General features: G+C 35.7%; 2 protein-coding genes across 2 annotated transcripts; one reads left to right on the forward strand and one right to left on the reverse strand.

The window, feature by feature from the left end:
* Positions 1 to 12,351: 12,351 nt before the first annotated feature.
* On the forward strand, positions 12,352 to 15,067 carry LOC107776100 (uncharacterized). The gene is made up of 3 exons (XM_016595923.2): positions 12,352 to 12,678; positions 13,481 to 13,578; positions 13,696 to 15,067. Exons 1-3 carry the CDS (start codon positions 12,452 to 12,454, stop codon positions 14,763 to 14,765), a joined length of 1,395 nt encoding a protein of 464 aa, XP_016451409.2. The 5' UTR covers positions 12,352 to 12,451; the 3' UTR covers positions 14,766 to 15,067.
* Positions 15,068 to 18,430: 3,363 nt separating this feature from the next.
* LOC107776098 (zinc-finger homeodomain protein 6-like) lies at positions 18,431 to 21,319 on the reverse strand. Its single transcript, XM_016595920.2, has one exon. It carries the CDS (start codon positions 20,171 to 20,173, stop codon positions 19,238 to 19,240), a length of 936 nt encoding a protein of 311 aa, XP_016451406.1. The 5' UTR covers positions 20,174 to 21,319; the 3' UTR covers positions 18,431 to 19,237.
* Positions 21,320 to 21,943: the final 624 nt, after the last annotated feature.

Genomic DNA, 21,943 nt, shown 5'->3' on the forward strand with positions numbered 1-21,943 from the left:
TTTTGGAGAGTAGTGAAGCCAGAGTTACGCACACAGGTTCAGTTGAGTACAACATTTCACCCTCAGATGGATGGACAGTCTGAACGCACTATTCAGATATTGGAGGATATGCTATGCGCTTGTGTCATAGATTTCGGGGGTTCTTGGGATCAATTTCTGCCGCTTGCAGAGTTTGCCTACAACAACAGCTACCAATCGAGCATTCAGATGGGTCCGTATGAGGCTTTGTATGGGAGACAGTGTGTGTCACGCACCGACCTCGGGGAGCGTGACTGGCGCTCAACTGAAATACCCTGGCTGAGCAAACCTGCTAGATACTTTCTACCCGACCTTACACATGAATAAAGTGGAGATGTATTCCATTATTTAAATATTGAGAGGATTTCATAATCAAACAACAATTCCATTACCATTAGTAGCTTCATTTATAATTCCCAAAACATATTACCCATTCATAGTTTGAAGTGGAACACATGATACAATTACAACATTTTCTAGTTTTGACTTTTTCAATACCAATGTACAACCCACACTATGTCTATGCAGCCTCTACTTGATAGGAGTGACATGATGGTGCCGACGATAAAGCCCCGGCTATACCTCAAAACGCTATACACATGAAGCCAAAAGACACAAGACCCCGATATAAAGTGGGGCTCACCAAGTCAGCTGAGAGGAGGATGTACTGCTATCACTGATCATTGTCGCCTGCTATAGAACCACCTATATCCATTAAAAGATGCAGTGCCCCCGGCAAAAGGGACGTGAGTACATATGGAATAATACTCATATGTAAGTGAGATAGAACATCATATGGAAATACGGTAATTCCAATAAGAGGCAAATGAAGTACATCATGAAACTACGAACGACCCACAGAATCACATGTCAAGTCTTATTATACTTACATTATTCTGAACTTCTTTTGGGATCGTGTGCCATATGAAGTATGCATGAGATACAAAATATAATGTAAATGTAATAACATGTACAAACAAGGGAAATGAAAGTGGCACCTATTGTTCGTGTTGCCTATGCGTCTCACCAGCCCGTCCATAGGGTTCATTCATATTATACACCTATGCGTTTCATAGACCTTCCATAGGGTTCATTCATATTATACACCTATGTGTTTCATAGACCGTCCATAGGGTTCACATATTATGCACCTATGCATTTCATAGACCGTCCATAGGGTTCACATATTATACACCTATGCATTTCATAGACCGTCAATAGGGTTCATATGTTATACACATATTCGTTTCATAGACCGTCCATATTATGCCCATATGAGTTTCATAGACCGTCCATATGATTCATTCATATTATACACGTATGTGTTTCATAGACCGTCCATAGGACTCACATATTATAAATCATGTACACGACCCTGTTTACACTCAAGCAATGCTTAACATTATCGTTAAGGTCGTAAGTTCCACCTATGTGTTTCATAGACCGTCCATAGGATTCACATATTATACACCTATGCATTTCATAGACCGTCCATAGCGTTCACATATTATACACCGATGTGTTTCATAGACCGTCCATAGGGTTCATTCATATTATATACACCTATGTGTTCCATAGACCGTCCATAGGATTCACATATTATACACCTATGCGTTTCATAGGCCGTCCATAGGATTCACATATTATACACCTATGCATTTCATAGACCGTCCATAGGATTCGCATATTATACACTTATGTGTTTCATAGACCGCCCATAGGGTTCATATATTATACACCTATGCGTTTCATAGACCGTCTATATGATTCACATATTATACACCTATGCGTTTCATAGACCGTCCATAGGGTTCACATATTATACACCAATGTATTTCATAGACCGTCCATAGGATTCACATATTATACACCTATGCATTTCATAGACCGTCCATAGGATTCACATATTATACACCTATGCGTTTCATAGACCGTCCATAGGATCACATATACAATACACCTATATGTTTCATAGACCGTCCATAGGGTTCATAACACATCATTATGCACATGACCATATATAAACTCAAAGCGACATGATTAACATTACATTTAAGGTCGTAAGTTCCCGGATCATTGGAATACTTCATGTTCATGCTCATCATGGAGAAACTCAGCTCATCACACTAGCACATGCATGGTGAATCAATAAGTCGATTTGAATGGCACATGGCTCAAATTCGTTTTTCATAAGATTCATCATCATTTAGCATAGGGCATCTCCCTTTCATCTTGTTATTTGCTCGCTTGTCATCTTAAGGTCATTAGTTAAGTTCATGATTCCTGAGGACTTAACATCAAAGTCATTTGAATTTATTATTTTAGAAGCATACATACTATGATTGAAACGATTGGAACATACAATGCCTCATAATTCTCATTTTGGAAATGCGGCCATATTTCATGTTCATACTATCACTTACTTGTACTTGCCATGGATGATCATATGACATTAATAAAATTTATCATATAAAGGAGTCAAAACTCACTTCATAATCATCCACACGTTCTTTCATTTCGTTGACACTATTGGCCACAAATATAATTCTCATTCTTGGAACGATGGCCACATTTATCATATTTCATACTCGCTTCTTTCACTTTCAAGCCTCATCATTGGTTATCAATAATAAGATCATTGAGTTTCCTTTCCAAAATTAAGCATAATAACATTTAAAACATTTAGGAAACCATAGCCTCTACTCATGAGAATGTAGGAGCTTACAACACATTGGAAACAAAAGTACAAATACGTTCATCTCATAACCTTTCACACTATACATCACATCCTTAGTACTTTCAACTACTCACAATATCATTATTTCATTGACTCTCTTGGCCATACATATGATTCTTCTTTCATGGCACAATGGTCGTATTTCATATTCCACACTCTCATTTCTTTACTTTTAAGGATCATTATCATAAATATCAACATATAGAATTTTTCGGACATCACAACTTAAGTACCACATATGAACAGTTAAGAGTCTTAAGCACATTGAGATTTCTTACATAATTTGGCATAATAGTTTTCATTTAAAACACGACTAGAAGTCATAACATTTTAAAATGCAACCCATACTTTGAACACATCTTGAAGGATGACATAACATTATAAGAGCATTCGGAACATATATTGAATATATCTCTTTCGGCACAAGGCTTATTCGAAATAGTCAATTTATAATGAACAACTCGAGACTTACAAGAACATCGTGGGATTCAATTCTAAGAAAGAAGTTTAGCCAACATACCTTTCTTTTACATTACTACAATGTTACGAAAATCCTAGTAATCCCAATTTATTTTGAGACATAATAGAATTAAACAAAAATTAGGAAGATATTCATGGTTTCAGCTCATTTGAGCATTTTATCAAACACTAGGTGTGCAAATTTGACTACAAAGTTCTTCTACAAGATTTCCTTCACTCCACAACCAATTCAATACCAAGAGTTTACTCATATTAGCTCAATTACCTTCCCACCATCCTCATAGCTATATGCATGCATAAATAACAATTCTCATACCCAATAATCACACTCCCAATTACCCATCTTCTGCCCCAAACTCGAAATTGAAGACTAGGGTTAAAACCTTACCTATTGGGTGAAGATCTTGTGAGATTTTCTTGTTGGATTTCAAAGCTTGGACAAGGATTGATGAACATCACAGTTGGGGCTTCCCCCTCTCTCTCTAGAACACTCCCATCTTCTCTGTAAAATCGTCAGATTTTTGTTCCAAAATGAGCCTCAAGGGCTTTTAATTAAATTGGGGCCGGGTTATATAATTAGAAAATGGATCCTCCTAACACAGCTCTGCGGTCGAAGAGTAGACCGCAGAATGGATATGCGATGCGCAAAATGGGCCGCAGAAGTGATGCCAAGAAATGGGGTTCTCGGGTCAGGTCTGCAGTAGGTCTGTGGTCCATAGACCAGTTCTGCGGTCGCATAATGCGCCGCAAAATTTACCTCTGAAAATATTCATGCTGGATCTGCAATGGATTGTGCGGCCCGCAAAAATATTATGCGGTCACATATTGGACGGCAAATCGCCCCTCGAAAGTTAGACATTTTTCCGTTGCACTCTACGGCCTATCTGCGGCCACATAGTGGACCGCAGAAATGCCCTGCTCTAAAAAGTTTTCTTCAACTTCCAACACACTGTTCAACCCAAAAATTTCATATTTTTACAATCATCAACACATAAGTTTACCTTGGCATCACGAAACCCCGGGTTCTAGGTAATTTTTTTACGGGGCCTTACAATGTCAGTCTCCGGTGGGTTGGTTTGAGCCGGGTGAGTCTAGGCTATTGGGTAATGACTTAGTTCAGGATGCTTTGAACAAGGTCAAGTTGATTCAGGATCGGCTTCGCACAACACAATATAGATAGAAGAGTTACGTTGATCGTAAGGTTAGTGATGTTGCTTACATGATGGTGGGGAAGGTATTACTTAGAGTTTTTCCTATGAAGGGTGTTATGAGGTTCGAGAAGAAGGGAAAGTTGAGCCCTCAATATATTGGACCTTTTGAGGTGCTACAATGGATTGGAGATGTGGCTTACAAGCTTGTATTGCCGCCTAGTCTATCGAGTGTCCATCTAGTGTTTCATGTTTCTATGCTCCGGAAGTATGTCGGCGATCCATATTATGTTTTGGATTTTAGTACAGTTCAGCTAGATGGTAATTTGACTTATGATGTGGAGCCGGTGGCCATTTTGGATCGGCATGTTCGAAAGTTGAGGTCAAAGAACATAGCTTCAGTGAAAGTGTAGTGGAGAGGCCAGCCAGTCGGGGAGGCTACCTGGGAGGCCGAGTGAGGGATGTGGAGTAGATATCCACACCTATTTGAGACTCCAGGTATGTTTCTGAACCCGTTTGAGGACGAGCGTTTGTTTAAGAGGGGGGAATATAACGATCCGGCCGGTCATTTTGAGTATTATAGCTTTGTTTCCCCATTTACTACTTATTTTATGTTCAATTATTGTTATGTGACTTGTCAGGGCAGTTGCTTTGGTTTCGGGGAGATTTCAGAATGAATTGAGACACTTAGTCCCAAGGTTGTAAGCTTAAGTTGTAAGAGTTGACCGAATGTCGACTTATGTGTAAACAATCCGGAATAGAGTTTTGATGATTCCAATAGTTTCGTATGGTAATTTTGGACTTAAGAGTGTGTCCGGATAGTGATTCGGAGGCCCGTAGTTGAATTTGGCTTGAAACGACGAAAGTTGAAAAATTATAAGTTTTGGAAATTGAGAAGTTTGACCGAGAGTTGACTTTATGGTTATCGAGCTCGAATTTTGGTTCTGGAAATTTTAATAGTTTTGTTATGTCATTTATGACTTGTGTGCAAAATTTAAGGTCAATCGGACTTGAAATGATAGGTTTCGGCATCAAATGTAGAAGTTAGAAATTCTTAGAGGACTGGGGGCGCATGTACGAAAGAAGCTCCGCAAATACGGACTCGCATCCGCGCGTTTGTGATCGCAGATGAGGAGATTGGCTGGAAGCTGTAGCTCGTAGAAGCGACTAAATTGTCTGCAAAAGCGGGGCCGCAAGTGCGGTCAATTGTAGCGAAGGTGCGAAAGCACTGGGCAGAATTCAAAACGGAGGGGTTCCGACATTTTTGTCATTTTGAGACTTTGGGAGCTCGGATTGAGACGAGTCTTGGAAGAATTTTCAAGAAAATTGGGGTAAGTGATTCTAACATAGAATTGGTTAATATACATGAATATATCATTATTTTCGTTATTTAATTAGCGTTTGGGTTGGAAATTGTAAAAAATTTCATAAACTTTAATTCAAGGATTGAGGGCCGAGTTGTGGTCGGAATTTAGTAATTTTGGTATGGTTGGACTCTTGGTTGAATGGACATTCGTATTTTATAACTTTTTTCGAGTTTCGAGATGTGGGCCCCACTGTTAACTTTTGAGTTGACATTTCGGATTTTAATATGGAACTTAGTATTTTCGTATTGAATTGATTCCTATAATTTGTGTTGAGTATATTGAATTGTTTGTGACTAGATTCGAGGATTTTGGAGACCGAATCGCGAGGAAAAGGTTTATTGGAATAAAGAAGTTGCACGACTTGAGGTAAGTAATACTTCTAAACTTGATTCTGATAGTATTGAATCCTTGAATTACGTATTATCTGATTAGTGTAGAGGTGACAGACATATGAGCGTGCACCGTAGAAGTTGTGACTCATGTTAGAAATCATGCTTAGGCCATTTGCTGGTGTTATTGGGACCCACAGAGGTCGTGTTGCTGTTAAATTACTTACTTAATTTACAATTAAGTACTCAGTCATATCTAACATTTGCATATCTCATCTCAGAATCTGTTGTTATTTATTGATACATCATATTATCATTTTTGGGTTGCTTTTTCATGACATTGTGAGCCCGAGAGATTGGAGAGATTGATGACTAAGTGAGGCCGAGGGTCTGACTGTGAGGATATTTATGGGATCGGGTTGCACGCCGCAACAGGCTTTATTGATTCATGTCATGATTGGCATATTATTATAGCGCTTGGGCAGGATCCACCCCTCCGGAGTCTGACTCACCAGTAGTGAGCGCATGTACCTATTGAGTGTGAGTGCCGAGTGATTTGGAAGGATTTAGTGACTGTGAGGCATGAGTGACTGTGATGACTGAGTGACTGTGAGGCATGAGTGACTGTGAGGATTTAGTGAATGGGATGACTGAATGAATTGATACTCAGAGAGTATGCATATGATTTTTATCACTACATTGCATTACAGTTGGCATGCATAATTGATATGCATATATAGAGATGTATCATTCCTCATCCCAGTTATACTTGGCATATTTTACCTGTTTTGAGCTTAAACTATTTTACTCGAAATCATGTCTACATTCCTGCTCTGTTATATCCATATTTGGGTTGTGCCCATTGAGCTCATCACTACTTTCAGCTCAAGGTTAGGCTTGTTACTTATTGAGTTGGTTGTACTCATACCATACCCTGCACTTCATGCGCAGATCCATGTACTTTCAGGTACGGTGGTTGTTGATTTCAGAGTTTTTATCAGTTTCAGAGATTCTCGAGGTAGCTGTTTGGCATCCGCAGACCTAGATTCTCCTTTCTTTCAATTAATTGTACTGTTCGACATTTCTAGACAGTGTTTTTATCAGTCAGACTATGGTTTCCTTTAGATACTCATGTACTCAATGACACCCGAGTTTTGGGAGTGTATTGTATTGAGATACGGTATTTATTTATCTGTAATTATGAGATTTCACTCGTAAGTTTAATTTATTATGTTTTCAAACTTATGAATGTGTGATTTATTGTGGTTATTGGCTTGCCTAGTATTGCGATAGGTGCCATCACGACAGGTGAGATTTGGATAGTGACAACGACCCCCTTCTTTCTTAGGCTAGGTATCTCTTAAAAAGGTTATTTTTTCATTTCTATTTCTTATGTAACTATTATTCTTGTGATCCTTATGAGTAAATTATGTACATGTACGTATAGCCTATTCGGCCGTGCTTCTTTTTTACTACAAGTATTTTGGGCCAAAAGTTTTTTTTCTAAGTTAAGGTATTTGGCCCATGTTTTAAGACAAAAAGGTGCTTTGAGCAAAAGCAGGAGCAGTTTTTGAGAAAAAATATTTTTTTCTCCGAAAATACTTTCTAAAAAAGTACTTTTGAGAGAAATATGCTTTAAAGCATTTTTTAAAAAGTTTGGTTAAACACTAATTGTTATTCAAAAGTGTCTTTAAATTGATTAGTCAAACACAAAATGTTTCTCGCCAAAATCACTTTTTTTTTAAAAACACTTTTGAGTAAAAATATTTTCAAAATAAGTTTGAATTTAAAAGTACGGTTAAACAGGCTATAAGTCTGTCATGTGGTCTTTCATTAATGAGCCACGACAAGATGCTGCTTTACAAATGTTTCTCTTTTCCCGGGAATATATAAGGGAAAATTTTGGTTAATTATGGGATATAATATATTTTTGGTGTTCCCCAGCTCTGGCTTAAAAACATGAGGGTAGAACAAGGAAGTTTGCCTGAGATGAACAAAGAAGAAGAAGACATTAATTTTTGTCATTATTGTTCCTAATGGAAACACATGGAAAAGTGCTTCAACATATTCCAACCAAAGTTCAAGCATGTCATACACTTAATAACGAATTGACCGTAAAATAAAGCAGCAAGAGGAATGCATACAGTTTATAATTAGGATACATATTAATTTTTCTCCATTAGTTTCCTAGGAGAAATTAGAGCTGCAAAGCACACGAAAAGACAATAGGTTGAAGCTCATATCTCTTCTATATGAGAAATGATGGTCGCAATATTAACTACATAGATTCGCCACCCATCAATAATTAAAGGTGTACTCCTCAGAGAGAATATATTCATATTGACAAGACAAAAATACCAATTGATATTACCTACTCAAACTTATGAATGTACAGCAGTGGAGACATGTTTTATTGCTTCGTTTACTTTTTCAGATTGCAACAGTACAATTTTGAGCAACCAAACCATAGAGTGCGAAACTTCTTTCAGTTAACACAGAAGCAAAAATACAAGAATTCATTATTGCACAACCAAACTAGTTTTCGTAATAATTTTCTATCTATTTTTGTGGTGTCAGAAGTTAGTTTGGGCCTATTGGCCAAGGATGGAGCCTATCATTTTACAGATAATCCATTTAATACAACGACGAAGAATCATGGTTCTAATTTCTTTTAAGAAGAACTGGATGCTAGACCCATTAAAGCAAAAGAGCAGTCACTAACAAGTGACCAGACAATTTTAACAAAAAAATAAATTTATAAATTAATGGAAAAACGTAACACCCGATCGTTGACTTAGGAGTCTCTTTCAGTTTCAGGGAGCAAATAAACTGGATCACCCTGCCAAAGACAGTGAGTCTCTTTTAATCTTAAAATATATTATCATGTGAACTGCCAATTAGGAATATCAGGAGAAACAAGCCAAGTATAAAAAAAACTTCTGGTTGGATTAAAAAAGAGGAATGAGATCATCAAGTTATGGTGAATATAATAGTATCGTACAGGAATAAATCCATTTCCTCGCCCCACCAATCACCAATAAACGATACTAAGCATCTAAAACTACCCTGGTTTATTTTCTTAATCTCTCTTCTTCCCTTTATTGATTCCCTAGTTCCTGAGTCATTTCAATGTTAAATAATATTCCAGTACAAATTTTATAGACCAAGAGAGAATGAATAAATAACACTGACGCCAGGCATGCAAATACTTGAAAACTGATTCTCCTCTTTCAGCATTTAATTTGTTCTACTTGTGGTTTCTAAAGGGGACGGGTCACCCCTTTGATTCTTCCATTTGCTAAAATTTATTCTCCAACTGGCAGACCCCACCACCTTTTCCCTCTGTTATATATATAGAGCTCCCTCAACAGCATCTCAATACACAAGCCTCACTGACTTCAGTCATTGTCCTCACTACAACTACCTTCATTCCAATTTATTACATAGTTTTCAGGTTTTGCTCAAGCATTATTTCTCTTTAGTTTCAGTTAGTCATTCATTATTTTCTCTGTATTTAAGGCATTTTATCGTCCGCGACAACACAGTTTCAATATCAAACAATGGCATCAAATTCACTATCTGCTTGGACACCAAAAGAAAACAAGAAATTTGAGCAGGCACTCGCTGTCTATGACAAAGACACACCTGACCGTTGGCAAAACATTGCTAAATACGTTGGTGGAGGAAAATCAGTTGAAGATGTTAAGCAACACTATGCTATCCTTATAGAAGATCTCAAGCACATTGAGTCCGGTGACGTCCCATTCCCAAAATACAGGTCAGGAGGAAACTCTCGCTAAGCTAATCAAGAAACCAGTTGCAGGTAAAAATCATGTTATTTCCTAGTGTTTTCTGGCTCGAACTATATGTACAGATGTGATAAATTTTAAGATATCTACATATGTTATTCTGAATAGGTGATATACTAGGAAACTCAATGCTGGTAAAAAGCATAATCCAATTGGATTAATTACTCCATTTATAAATTAAAAATAGCTTCAGTTAATAAATGGTCAAAAACAATTTCTGACCAAGCTCCTAATCATTAGTATTATAAATATAAAGGTAATGCCTGGCCACATTCCATTCAACTTAGCTTCTTATCTTGTCATTGAGTCCACATGAGATCTAATCCCCCTTGCCTTTTTGGATAACATTCCTAGGGTCCAATACTTTCTAAATATAGTTAGGGGTTGAGAGACTCGCATGCAAAATAAAAGCCTCCACTTCTGTTCATGTAGATACTCCGTACCCGACCATTATCTTACTCAATATTTTATTCCTTACTTTGAAATCTTTGGGATTCTAAAACTAGCATAGTGGCACTATACTTTAACGTATCAACTGTCAATTCATGAGATGCGTCAAACTTCAACTTTGAATCTACTTATCCTTTTTTGCCTCTATTTTTGTTTTAAATAAATAATTTAAAGTAAGTACTGATCAAAGCCTCTCTTTATGCAGGCGTACGAGGTATAATTTATGCCAATATAAAAACCATTCAAGTCGAAGACCTAAGCGTACGCTGGAGATTACGGAAAGAAATATTACTCTCAAGATGTACACTAGTATTATTTTCTTCTTCTAGCTAGGCTGATGTGTTACCATTGTATTACCCTAATATCCTTTTGAATAAAAAATCATATTACATTTTACGGACGATAAGTAACTATACTGTGCTTCTGTAATGCCAAACGTCTCATCACAATCACAAGAGAATAATCCTGCACACAAATTTCATATTATACACTGAAACGAGCGATTAAGACATTGAAAAATCATAAAACACGTATATGTGGAAATTGGAAATAAGTGGAGATTATTCAATGACTAACAGAATATGCCCCAGTTGATGATGCCGTTGAGAGATTATACGGGGGCGTAATTTAACATAAGGTTTAAAACAGAGTTCTTAATATAGGAGTATTATGTTCTAAATGAGCTATACTGTGGCAGATTGGGTTGCATGCTCGACATCGCAGTAAATGACTAGCAAAGCTTCTTAAAGAAATTGGTCACGGATAGATCTTTCGGAACGACATTCGTGTGACTGATCTAGATGCAATACGAAATCCGAGGATTCAGTTGAATCCAACAATTCTTAGATGTATTTGCAAAAAATTATACTAGCATTTAATTTTAAGAAATATTAAATTGCAAACCCATAATTTTAAAGAAAAATGCAATTGGTTCAGTGGTTAAATTCAAAGAGTGAACCCATGTCAAGTTTAATATCTTTAATCCGTTTCCAGGTATGATTTAGTTTGTTCACTGTATCATTATATTACACTATATGCTCAATTAAACCCAAAAAAAGCTCAACCGTAAAATCATAAAGGTAAGTAAGTACATGTAGAGTGTGAGTTGGACATGACTGCGCAGCCCAAAGAAAGAGATTGAAGTCCAAAGTGCGCACCTCTAATGCATAGGAAAAATGAGAATCAAAATAGCAGGGGAGGTAGAATTTGGCCCCGGAATTCAACTGAACCCAGTACTTTTGACGCGGAACATAAATTAATGTATAAAAATTTATTAAAATTGTAATAAATTAAATGGTAGGTCTGAACCCATAACTTTAAAATATAATGGGTTCAATGTTAAAAATTTCAAAAGTTGAACCCATAAAATCTAAATCATGAATCTATAAAATAGTACGAGGAGAATTTATTAGAGTACCACTTTTGACCAAATTAAGTCAAGGTTTTGTAGCCTAATGCATAAGTCAAGAATTGTTTACCCTCCAAACATAGGATGGAATTAATAATATTACGTACAAGAAGTTACAAAATATTTCTGAAGTTGTATAATATATGGATGATTAGTTTTGGGTCATTCGTTATGATAATTTTTTCAAGTAATCATTAATTCATCGGTTATCTCATGTTACATTTACAGCTTCATTTAATAAAACAGTTTGTTAACAATCTGAAAAGCATATTTCTTTCTATCTGAACAGATTTAGGTTCAAATGGAGAATTCAAATGGATTATTGAGATAGTTGAAAAAACAAGAGAAAGAGAGAGAGGAAATTAAAAGGAAAGAACTTTTTAACAGATAAATTCGGAAATTTACCCGCTGGTTGAGAGCGGAATCCGCAAAGCTGTAAGAAAATTACCCACAAAATATTCGACGGCAGAGACCTGGTCTTGGCCTTTTTATTACGTGGCAGTAAAACAGGAGACCTCTTTTCACATACATCCACGTCGCTATTTGTCCTCTCTAAAGAACCGCTCTGTCAACTTCCAAAGTTTAAACTCTCCCTTATATATATCTTGTTGTTTTACTCTCACCCTTCTGTAATTCGAAAAACTGAAAATTTACAATAAGAAACTGAAAAGTAGTCTTAATAAAAATACTCAGTAAATAAAAAAAATGGGAAAGAGGACAGCATTATTTGTATTGTTGGTGGCGGCGATGTTGGCCGTGAGCTGGTGTTGGGGAGAGGAAGCGGCGGAGATTGCGAAGGAGAAAGCAAATATAGCGGTGGGAGAGATGAATAACAAAGCTCAACAGGTTAAGCAAAGTGCTTCTGAAGCCATGGACGATGCTAAAGAGAAGACTGGCTCTTGGGCTGATTGGGTCGCTGGCAAATTCTCACAGTAAGCAAAATTAATTCCAACTTACTCTTTGTCATTCTTCTTTGAGGAAGTGGTTCCGTACAAATACTTTATATCTGTTGTGATATTGTCTAGGCTTATAGACGGACCATTTGGATTTTAATTAGACATATCTTTTAAAAATTTAATTCCTGTAATGTTGTTTCAGATTATAGTATACATTGTACTTCCTGGAGTCTCAAAGCATTCAATATAGAACTGCTTTTCAACTTCTCAAGATGACCCGTAATAACTTACGTAAGAGTGAGACACATAATGAATCAATTGTCAACCTTTTAGAAGGGTTAAACTAAATTGTAAGGGCAAATGACCCTCTTTTAAAAATTAAAACTTTTGATAAAAAATTTATCAAACAAATTGCTTAGGGGGGCTAACATTTATTTCATCTTTTTAAATAGATTGGAAAATATCGAAACAGGGGGAGAGTAGAGATCAACTTATTTCAATTTTCATTTCATATTTATTAATCGGACAAGTCTTAGAGTGTTTAAAAAAAAAATGAAAAAAATGAAAGAACTAACTCAAATATGCCAATAATCTGAGAGAAGGTTTAAAAAATTATTAAATGGGCTACGCAATGCTCGTTAGATACTCTCTGTTACAAAGTAAATTACGTAGGTTGTTTGTTGTTGCCTTCAGGTCGAATGACCTATATGTTTTTTCAATATTTTGAAACAACACATACGTAACTAGGTGCATTGCATTCGATGAGCCGACCATTGCTAAATTGTTCGCAAGAGAATGCTCTAAAAGATTTGCGGGATTTATTCACCCTTATTTTCAGGTATCAAGACGATGCAAAAGACGAAGCCCAAGGGTTAATGGATAAAGCTAAGGATACAGCATCAACTGCTAGAGATTCCATAAATACTGCAGCACATGGTAATTTTCCTCTTGAATTCAAAGCTTTAGTGAAGCCGAGGAGATGAGTTCGGCTACTTCCTTACTTTGTAGTACGTTGAAAGAATTACTACTAATATTCAGCGTTTTTCTATGCAGGAACCCAAAAGTATGGTTCTCAAAAGGCTAGTGAAATGGCTGACATGGCATCCGACAAATTTGGTGATGCTAAAAATCTTGCTTCCGAGAAGGCCAATCAAGCTATGGATGCAGCTGCAGATACCACTCGTCACGCCAGTGAAAGAGGAAAAGAAAATGCATATGACGCTTATGCCTATGCATCGGAGAAAACTGGTAAAGCCACAAACATGGCTACCGATTTTGCCAAAGATAAAGCTCATGATGCTTATGCCTCCGCATCTGATAAGGCAGGTCGAGCCACTAACATTGCTTCTGATATGGCTGCTGACGCCAAAGAAAGAGCCAAACATAAAGCTTATGATGCCAATGATTTTGCCAAAGAGAAAGCTCATGATGTTTATGCCTCCGCATCTGATAAGGCAGGTCGAGCCACTAACATTGCTTCACATATGGCAGCTGACGCCAAAGAAAGAATTAAGGATAAAGCTTATGATGCCCATGATTTTGCCGAAGAGAAAGCTCATGATGCTTATGCCTCGGCATCGGATAAGGCAGGTCGAGCCACAGACGTTGCTTCAGAAAATGCAGCTTCCGAAATGGGTAGTTCAGCTAAAGAGAAGGTTAAGGATAAAGCTTATGATGCCTATGGTTTTGTAAATAACAAAGCAGGTCAAGCAATGGAAAAGGCTTCAGACATGGCCGGTGATGCCAAAGAAATGGGTAAAGATAAAGCTTATGGTGCTTACGGTTATGCATATGACAAGATGGACCAAGCAAGGGACAGGGCTTTTAACATTGCTGGTAATTCAAAAGACACGATGAAAGCCAAAGCATCTGATGCATATGATTTTGCCTCTGGTAAAGCGGATCAAACCATAAGAATGGCTACTGATAGAGCCAACGATGCGAAAGAGAAAGCATTTGACGGATATGAGGGTGCGAAATCAAAGGCTTATGAAACTTATAGGTCTGCTAAACAAAACATGAATGGACAAGTCAAGGATAAGTATGAAACTGCAAAAGAGAAGGCTTCGGAAGCTACAGGCAAAGTTGGAGCAAAGATGAGAAGTGGCGGTAAAGAATTGTGAGCAATTAGTAATAACAGCCCCTGAAAGGAAATCTCGCATAGGAAGAGGTTCCTATTAGGTGAGTGGCTTAGATTTTTACTACATTGTTTTCTTCTTTTTCTTTTTTGGTCAGCTATTCTTTTTGTAGGACAGATGAAGTTCTTCACCAACTCAATTCCGTATGGTCATCGCTTAGGTTATACTTAGTTAAAATAAAGAGAATATGTCATTGCAAAAGTGAACACGCATACTAACAAAGCTGAAAAAGTTTTTGTACCAAATGTAAAAACTTAGTACTGTGTTGAAAATGCTGTTACTATCGTTGATTTTTTTGTAGTACTTCCATCATTTCAAAATAAGACTGCTGAATGATAAGACCTATGCGTAGATATTGAGACGTGTCATTGTAGGATGACCCGAAAACTGTTCCACAGTCACGTTTTGGGGTAGAAAAGACCTTTTAATAACCCGTAGATGCTAAGGGCTTTGTTGAGTGCTTATTTTTCTTGACGCCTATAGATAATGAATTCAAATTTCACAGTTAATTGGATGGTTCTATTACACTTTTTTTTGGGGAAATTTTCATCTCTACAAGGCCTATAAGAATAAATTACATTTATTACAACCATTTGCAAATTTACATTATATACAACAAAAGATTTTCTCCTATCTATATCAGTTGGCACTTGGCAAAACCCAACCGAAACGATTGAATAATTCCATATTTTAAGCCTAAAAAAGTGAAAAACTTATCAAAACAATCACTCATTTCCTAATAGTAGTCTCTCATCATCTTTTTCGGTATTTGTTTTATTCCTTCTAAAAATAGTGTCTTCACTCATAAGTTAACTTTTTAAATTTTTTTTTTGGTGAAAATAAAGTAAATATTATATAAAGACCATCAATAACAATCTGCTAAAATCAGTTTCAAAAAATCATATATCCTTTAAATAAACAAATTACGGTATATATATATATATATATATATATATATATATATATATATATATATATATATATGCAGTTAATATGCCAATTACATTTACAGTAATATACATATATTGTGTACGTATAATTACCAAGTATATATCATTAATATACCTTACATATAATATATATTAAGTATACTATTTGAATATATCATATACGGAATGTTTATACTTATGTACCATACGTATATAGCCATCTTCAATTAATGTCAAACTCTTCAAGTAACAATTTTCCCCCTGTTTTGTCAAGATCTTAGAAGAAGTGTACGGATATTATCTAAAAAAGGAGAATAATTTAGAAGTTCTACAATTTTATAGAGAGGTACAAATTTTCAAGATGAGTTTATGATACTATCAATAACCAATATTCAAATCATATTGTCTAATAGCAAAGAATCATGGAATAGGAACATGACAATATCAGTGAGGGAAAACTTCAGCACTTTGCCGTTTCATATTTATGGCCACATATTAAAAAACTAGAAGAGAGAGAAAAAGAAAAAAAATTAAAAAAATTAAAAGGAGCATACATTTTATGTAAGGATATGTTGTTGCACGATAAAATCTCAAGATATATATATAATGATAAGTTTTAGGTGAGAGAATCTCAAGAATGATATATTAGGAATATTAAAAGTTGTAGATTTTAAAATAAATTATATTTTATGTAATTTTCTAAAAGTAGTTAGTAACTTATTTAAATAAGTCTTAAATAAGTTGTATTATGTGTAAATTCTACTTTTTTTTTTGGGCTTCCCGAGCTGGAAAACTCCACGTTATTAATGCAATTTTCTTTTCGCGAATTTATATTTTATATTTTATATGAAGATATCCTAATTAATGAAACGGTGTGTATGTACTAGAAATGCTCGGAGAAGCTCTTAAAATGATAAATGTAATGAGACGTTTATTTTAGTAAATAAAAGAAAGTAATAAAGATTTTAACTGAAGTAAACGATAAAAGCTACTCCCTCTGTGTTAACTTATGTGAACATATTTGACTGGACACGAATTTAAAAAAAAATCAAGACTTTTGAACTTATGATGTAAAACGAAGCACATATTTTGTGTGGCTATAAATTATTGCATAAAGATAAATTGTTTCTTATTATGGAACGAGGTAATTTTTTTGGCACAGATTAAAAAGGAAATAAGTTCACATAAATTTAAACAGAGGGAGTATGATATTTCTTATTAACATCAATTTTAAGGTTCATTCAATAAAAATAATAATTAGGGAAGTAATGTCTTGATTTAGTTTCATTCCTGCATAACAATCGGTCAATCACTATATATATTACAATTCATCTAATAACATCTGTATTATAATCTAGTTTAGCTATACATGTTGCCGTAAATAATGGCTTGGTCTAAGTTAATTTCTTCTCTTTTATTACCTGTTCATGTGTGATGTTAATATTAACTGCAATCGGTTCAGACTTCAGTATGTCATTTTTCAAATTCAAAATTTCAGTTAATCACAGCTTTGTCTAATACTCATACTCCGTTTGACTTAACTAATTGCATTTTACATGCAGAGAGGAGATGAAAACATAAATTGTTTCCATTGTAAACTACATAACTATAACGGAAAGTTGTGTCGAGATGCAAGTGTACAGCATAATACAAAAATTAGTTTACTGAAGGTGGACAAATACTTGGAAACACCCAAATTTAAACTCGGGAGAAGGAGAAATAAATCAAATAATTCATTCAATAATCAATAGAATGCTTATATTAGAATAGGAAACTGATGTTCTTGAGAATAACAGTATGTAACACATATCCTTTTTTTGCTGGGAAAATTCAGTAGGGTTTAGATAGTAATAAGTTTTACGTTTGTATCACATTTACGCCTTCACAAATTATCCTGCCAAGAGATTTAAAACCTTTACAACCCCTCCAGAGACTCCAAAGAAAGTGTTTAATTTGCTAACATAATAATGTCAACATCTCACATCACCTGGCTGCCTAACTATGGGTACGAAAAGATTCTGGGACATATATAGGGTCCTCTATATATATACGTACCCAATTCATTGTGGGTTGATGAATTAATGCACCAGATTATCTATAGACTATAATAAGTATACAAGGTTTCAAGCATTATGTTGGTTCTTAATCTTGAAATTCTACTTCCTACGAAGATCATAATTTACTTATATTGTGAATTTTTTATTCTGCAACAGCTATCACCGCATAAAATCACCTGTCCGAAAGTCACTGAATTGTGTCTTTCAATATAAGGGACCTGCAAAATAAATCCTTTCTTTTTCTCATTCTCGTCTCACTTAGGGTGTGTTTGGTACAAAAGAAAATGTTTTTCAATTTTCCCGTTTAGTTCGCTTAAATGTTTTAGAGAATATTTTACTCTTGAACTCATTTTTATCCCGTTGGAGGAAAATGTTTTCCCTATCAAGAGAAGGGAAAACATTTTCCAAAACTCATTCTCAACCTTCCCTACCCTATTCCCCATCCCCACCCAAGAGAAGGGAAAACATTCTTTTCATGATAAAAAAAAAGTATTTTTTTTTAATTTCAATAAAATGAGTATTTTCTTTTTGTGATATAAAAAAATTATTTTCTTTTATTTCAATAAAGTGAGTACTTTATTTTCATGTTGTAGAAAGAGTACTTTCTTTTTCTACCAAAAAAAGGTATTTTTTTTTTAGTTACGAAACACAAATTTCAACATTATTTTTACATAAAAAAGTAAAGCAACGCATTAGTTCCTTTGGATTTATGTGCCTTTTTTAGAGACTTAGGGGAAGGGGCAGGAGGTGCTGATGAGAGTAGCATAAAAAAATATTTTACTACTCTCTAACCAAACACTAAAAAATATTTTTCGGAAAAAAGTTTTCACTCACCAAACAAACAAGGGAAAATAAGTGATAAAACCACTAATTTTTCATAACATTTTCCTTGTACGAAACACACCCTTATACTAATTTGGGTATTAGTTGTGAAACTGGTTGATAAAGAAACAACGATATTCTCTTCAAAGAATACCGCAAGTAATCTAAATGAGAGGGGTAATTCTACTAGTCCTAGCAATTGTATTTCTTTGGTTGATTTGTCTTCTTATTTCCGTGATAGGAGCTGACTGACATGTCAACAACACAATACCAAAAAAACAAAACATAAAAAGCGGGACTGATTAGAAAACCACCTAGAAACCCCAATCTAATGCCAGAAAGGGGAATTAATTGAGACTTTTAGATCTAACTTAGAAAAAGGAGTAAACCTAATGGGCAATTTCTAGTTAGAATCTAAAGTACTACGGTAGATAAATATACTAAAGTCCTTCATTGTATGCTTGAACGGGGAAAGACCATAAAACACAGAACATTCAGCCTTTGAAGCTGCTAATTAGAGTTTGGAATTTGTGTGATCAAAGAATTAATTATTTGCCTAAACTCTTCCTAATCAGATTTATGCACAAAGAAAAAAGTCTCTAATATAATGAGTCTAATTTAATCAAATACGGGGTTTTGCAGTCTTGCCTTAAGTTTGTTTCCTCTTGATTGCTTGTTTGCAGTTGTGCATAAATACCTTAAACACTTGTCTCTTCACGCCCACTTCGTTACAGAACTGCTGCACTTCTTGCTCATCTTGTTTCTGAATCCTCCATCCCAGCTTCTCAGCAAATTCTTGCATTTTCTCCTTCTGTTGTTGAGTGAATTTCGTCCGAAATCTCTTCTTCGACGCCGAAAAAGTGCAAGGTTGAATAACCCCTTGCCCTCCGGCATTTGAGTTAAACATATTCAGATCCTCACTCGATGATTCAGCCGGAACTCCGCTATTCCCTCCGAAGTTCATCATCACTGGTGGCATCGGACCTCTAGAATAGCCATGAGTGTACTTATGATAGTGTTGCTGCTGCGGCGGAGCTGGAAGGGAAGGCGGAATTTGGGCGTGTATACGGTGGCTGTTGCTATTATTTCTATGCACACCAGCTGTTTGTGATTCGTCCTCAGTTTCTTTCCTATGAAAGTTGCGGTGACAATCACAAGCTGCACATTTCAGGTATTCTGGGGTTCCTTCTTCTCCACTTGGCATGAATTCTCCGCAACCGTCGAGGACATGTCCTCCCATGCTTGCCGCATGATTCTTGAGACATTCTTTGTATCGAACGGAGCTATTCTTGTCACTTGCTGAGGTTGTCGATTGCTGTCGAAGCTGTACTGCAATAACAGTCGGATCTGGATCTGAATTTTGAGTAAGATTATGCTGATGATCTAGGGTTTGGTTAGGACTGAATATGGTATTTCCATGGCTAATTTGTTCATTTCTTGTCCTATCTGGTAGACTTGAAACTATAGGAGCAGTAGGGAGTTTGGCTGCAGCAAAGGGTGTTGATTCTTGCTGGTTGAGGTGAGATGAATTAAAACCGATAGAATTGGGCATGCCCATATCCTTGTCTTGACCTGTGTGTTCCATAAATCCTAGTATCTGAAATGACTCTGATCTTAGATTTCAGCTTCTGGTAATCTGTCCTAATTTACAAGAAATATCTTTTCAACTCTTTTAGAAAAAACTCAGTAATATATCATTAATTGAAGAACTAATCACTTGAGTGATCTAAGACTTGTCATTTCACCCTATAAAGTGGACATTTTTAGTGCTAACTCCTCAGCTCTCACTAATTCCCTATACGTAAGCTAATTTAAGATGCTGACAAATGGACAAAAGATTGACCCAATGACTTGGTTAGCTAGGTAGTACGGAGTACTATTCGGAGATGGGGTAATTTCTGTAAAATTGAGAGAGACCCCTTTCTAAATTAAACAGCCGGTCAACAAGTGGTAAAACTAGATTTTGAAGTCACTGACAGTAAACATCAGAGATTTATTGATTAAAGGGACAGGTTTTGGAATAATTAATAAATCCTAGACTAATTAGCAGTATTCTTTATCTGCTTAGTTGGATTAGCAACATATATTTGAAGGAAAGATGCAATCTTAAAGTTATCAAAGAGGGGAAAGCACGAGGGGTTGGAAGCCAAAAGAATAATTAATGAGGAAAGATGGTCTTGCTGTCTCCTTAGAGGCATCAACCAAGAAACCACACTTGAGGAGGAGGCAGTGGAGATAGTTTTGTAGTTGTAGCTAAAGAAAGAGTAATGAGTGACGACTTGCCATAAGATAGTGATGAAAGTAAGACTTACTCCACTAAACAACCGACAAAGTCATGTTCGTCCTCTTCTGCAGCCTGCTCACTGGTCCAAGAATGTCATTATTGGCTTAGCTTTCTTTCAGTATGTCAGAATTTAAAGAACCGGAAAACGTGGAATAATATAGAGGGGAGCTAGATGAATACAATGGTGATGTGACTTAACTATGGTCCCTGCAAATCTTCCTGTGATCTGTATAAATTCTTTTCCAAAACGTGATTTAGTTTCAAGAATCTACAAACAAAACGAGTCTTACACCCGTAACAAGATAAGACAAAATGGTTAATCAAAACAATTAGGCGGCCAATTCATTGATTATAAGCTCGGTAAAAAAGAGAATAGTATTGGGGTCTTTTTGGTACTGTACGTAAGTGTGGAAAATAAAGTGTAGATATATGGTCCACGGTAAAGCAAGGCAGCAATTTGTTCCCGTTAGTGTGTGTGTCAGATGACAGAAGTTACACACACAAAAAAAAATCTCTCTCTCTAAACCTTGTTATCAAGAGAATCTGTTAGAGATTTTCCTTTAGTTTTCTGAATGATAGTAATGTTACTGTTTCCACAAGCACAGTGGCATCTGTAAAGACTTCACTGTTTTTGTATTCCAAGTGAGAACATTATTAAAAGAAGAAAAATGAGGGAGAAGAAAATGTATGATCTGAAGCAAAAATTGGTGAAAACGGTTAATTTATCTATTTTATCAAACATAACAATATCTATCGACTACTCGTTCATTCAGGATTAAAAAAAAAGGGTAACTTTACATTGAAAATTTCCTTTATTGGAATTTAAACGAATATGTGGAATGTTCAACTTGTCATTTGGCGACAACATATTTTCTGGCATTGTTGAGATGAAACACTCTAGCTTATAGTTTGTTAGAAGCTGGAAACGAGAGAGAGAGAGAGTATAAAATATAATTTCTGTAATTGTTGCTTTTGATGATATGTAGGAGACGGATTTGGAAATTGTTGCTGGTATCACTGCATCACCGTCCAATTGAAACTTTAGGAGAATATTATATTATTAGACTTACT

The sequence above is a fragment of the Nicotiana tabacum genome, chromosome 17 (genome assembly GCF_000715075.1).
Source record: "Nicotiana tabacum cultivar K326 chromosome 17, ASM71507v2, whole genome shotgun sequence".
Taxonomy (NCBI): Eukaryota; Viridiplantae; Streptophyta; class Magnoliopsida; order Solanales; family Solanaceae; genus Nicotiana; species Nicotiana tabacum.

What these genes read in the sequence shown, in the direction of transcription:
- LOC107776098 (XM_016595920.2), bottom strand. Translation starts at nt 20,173, where the DNA reads ATGGAACACACAGGTCAAGACAAGGATATGGGCATGCCCAATTCTATC.
- LOC107776100 (XM_016595923.2), top strand. Translation starts at nt 12,452, where the DNA reads ATGGGAAAGAGGACAGCATTATTTGTATTGTTGGTGGCGGCGATGTTG. An exon ending in GTCGCTGGCAAATTCTCACA is followed by an intron (nt 12,679 to 13,480) that starts GTAAGCAAAATT and finishes CCTTATTTTCAG; the next exon opens with GTATCAAGACGATGCAAAAG. An exon ending in CATAAATACTGCAGCACATG is followed by an intron (nt 13,579 to 13,695) that starts GTAATTTTCCTC and finishes TTTTCTATGCAG; the next exon opens with GAACCCAAAAGTATGGTTCT.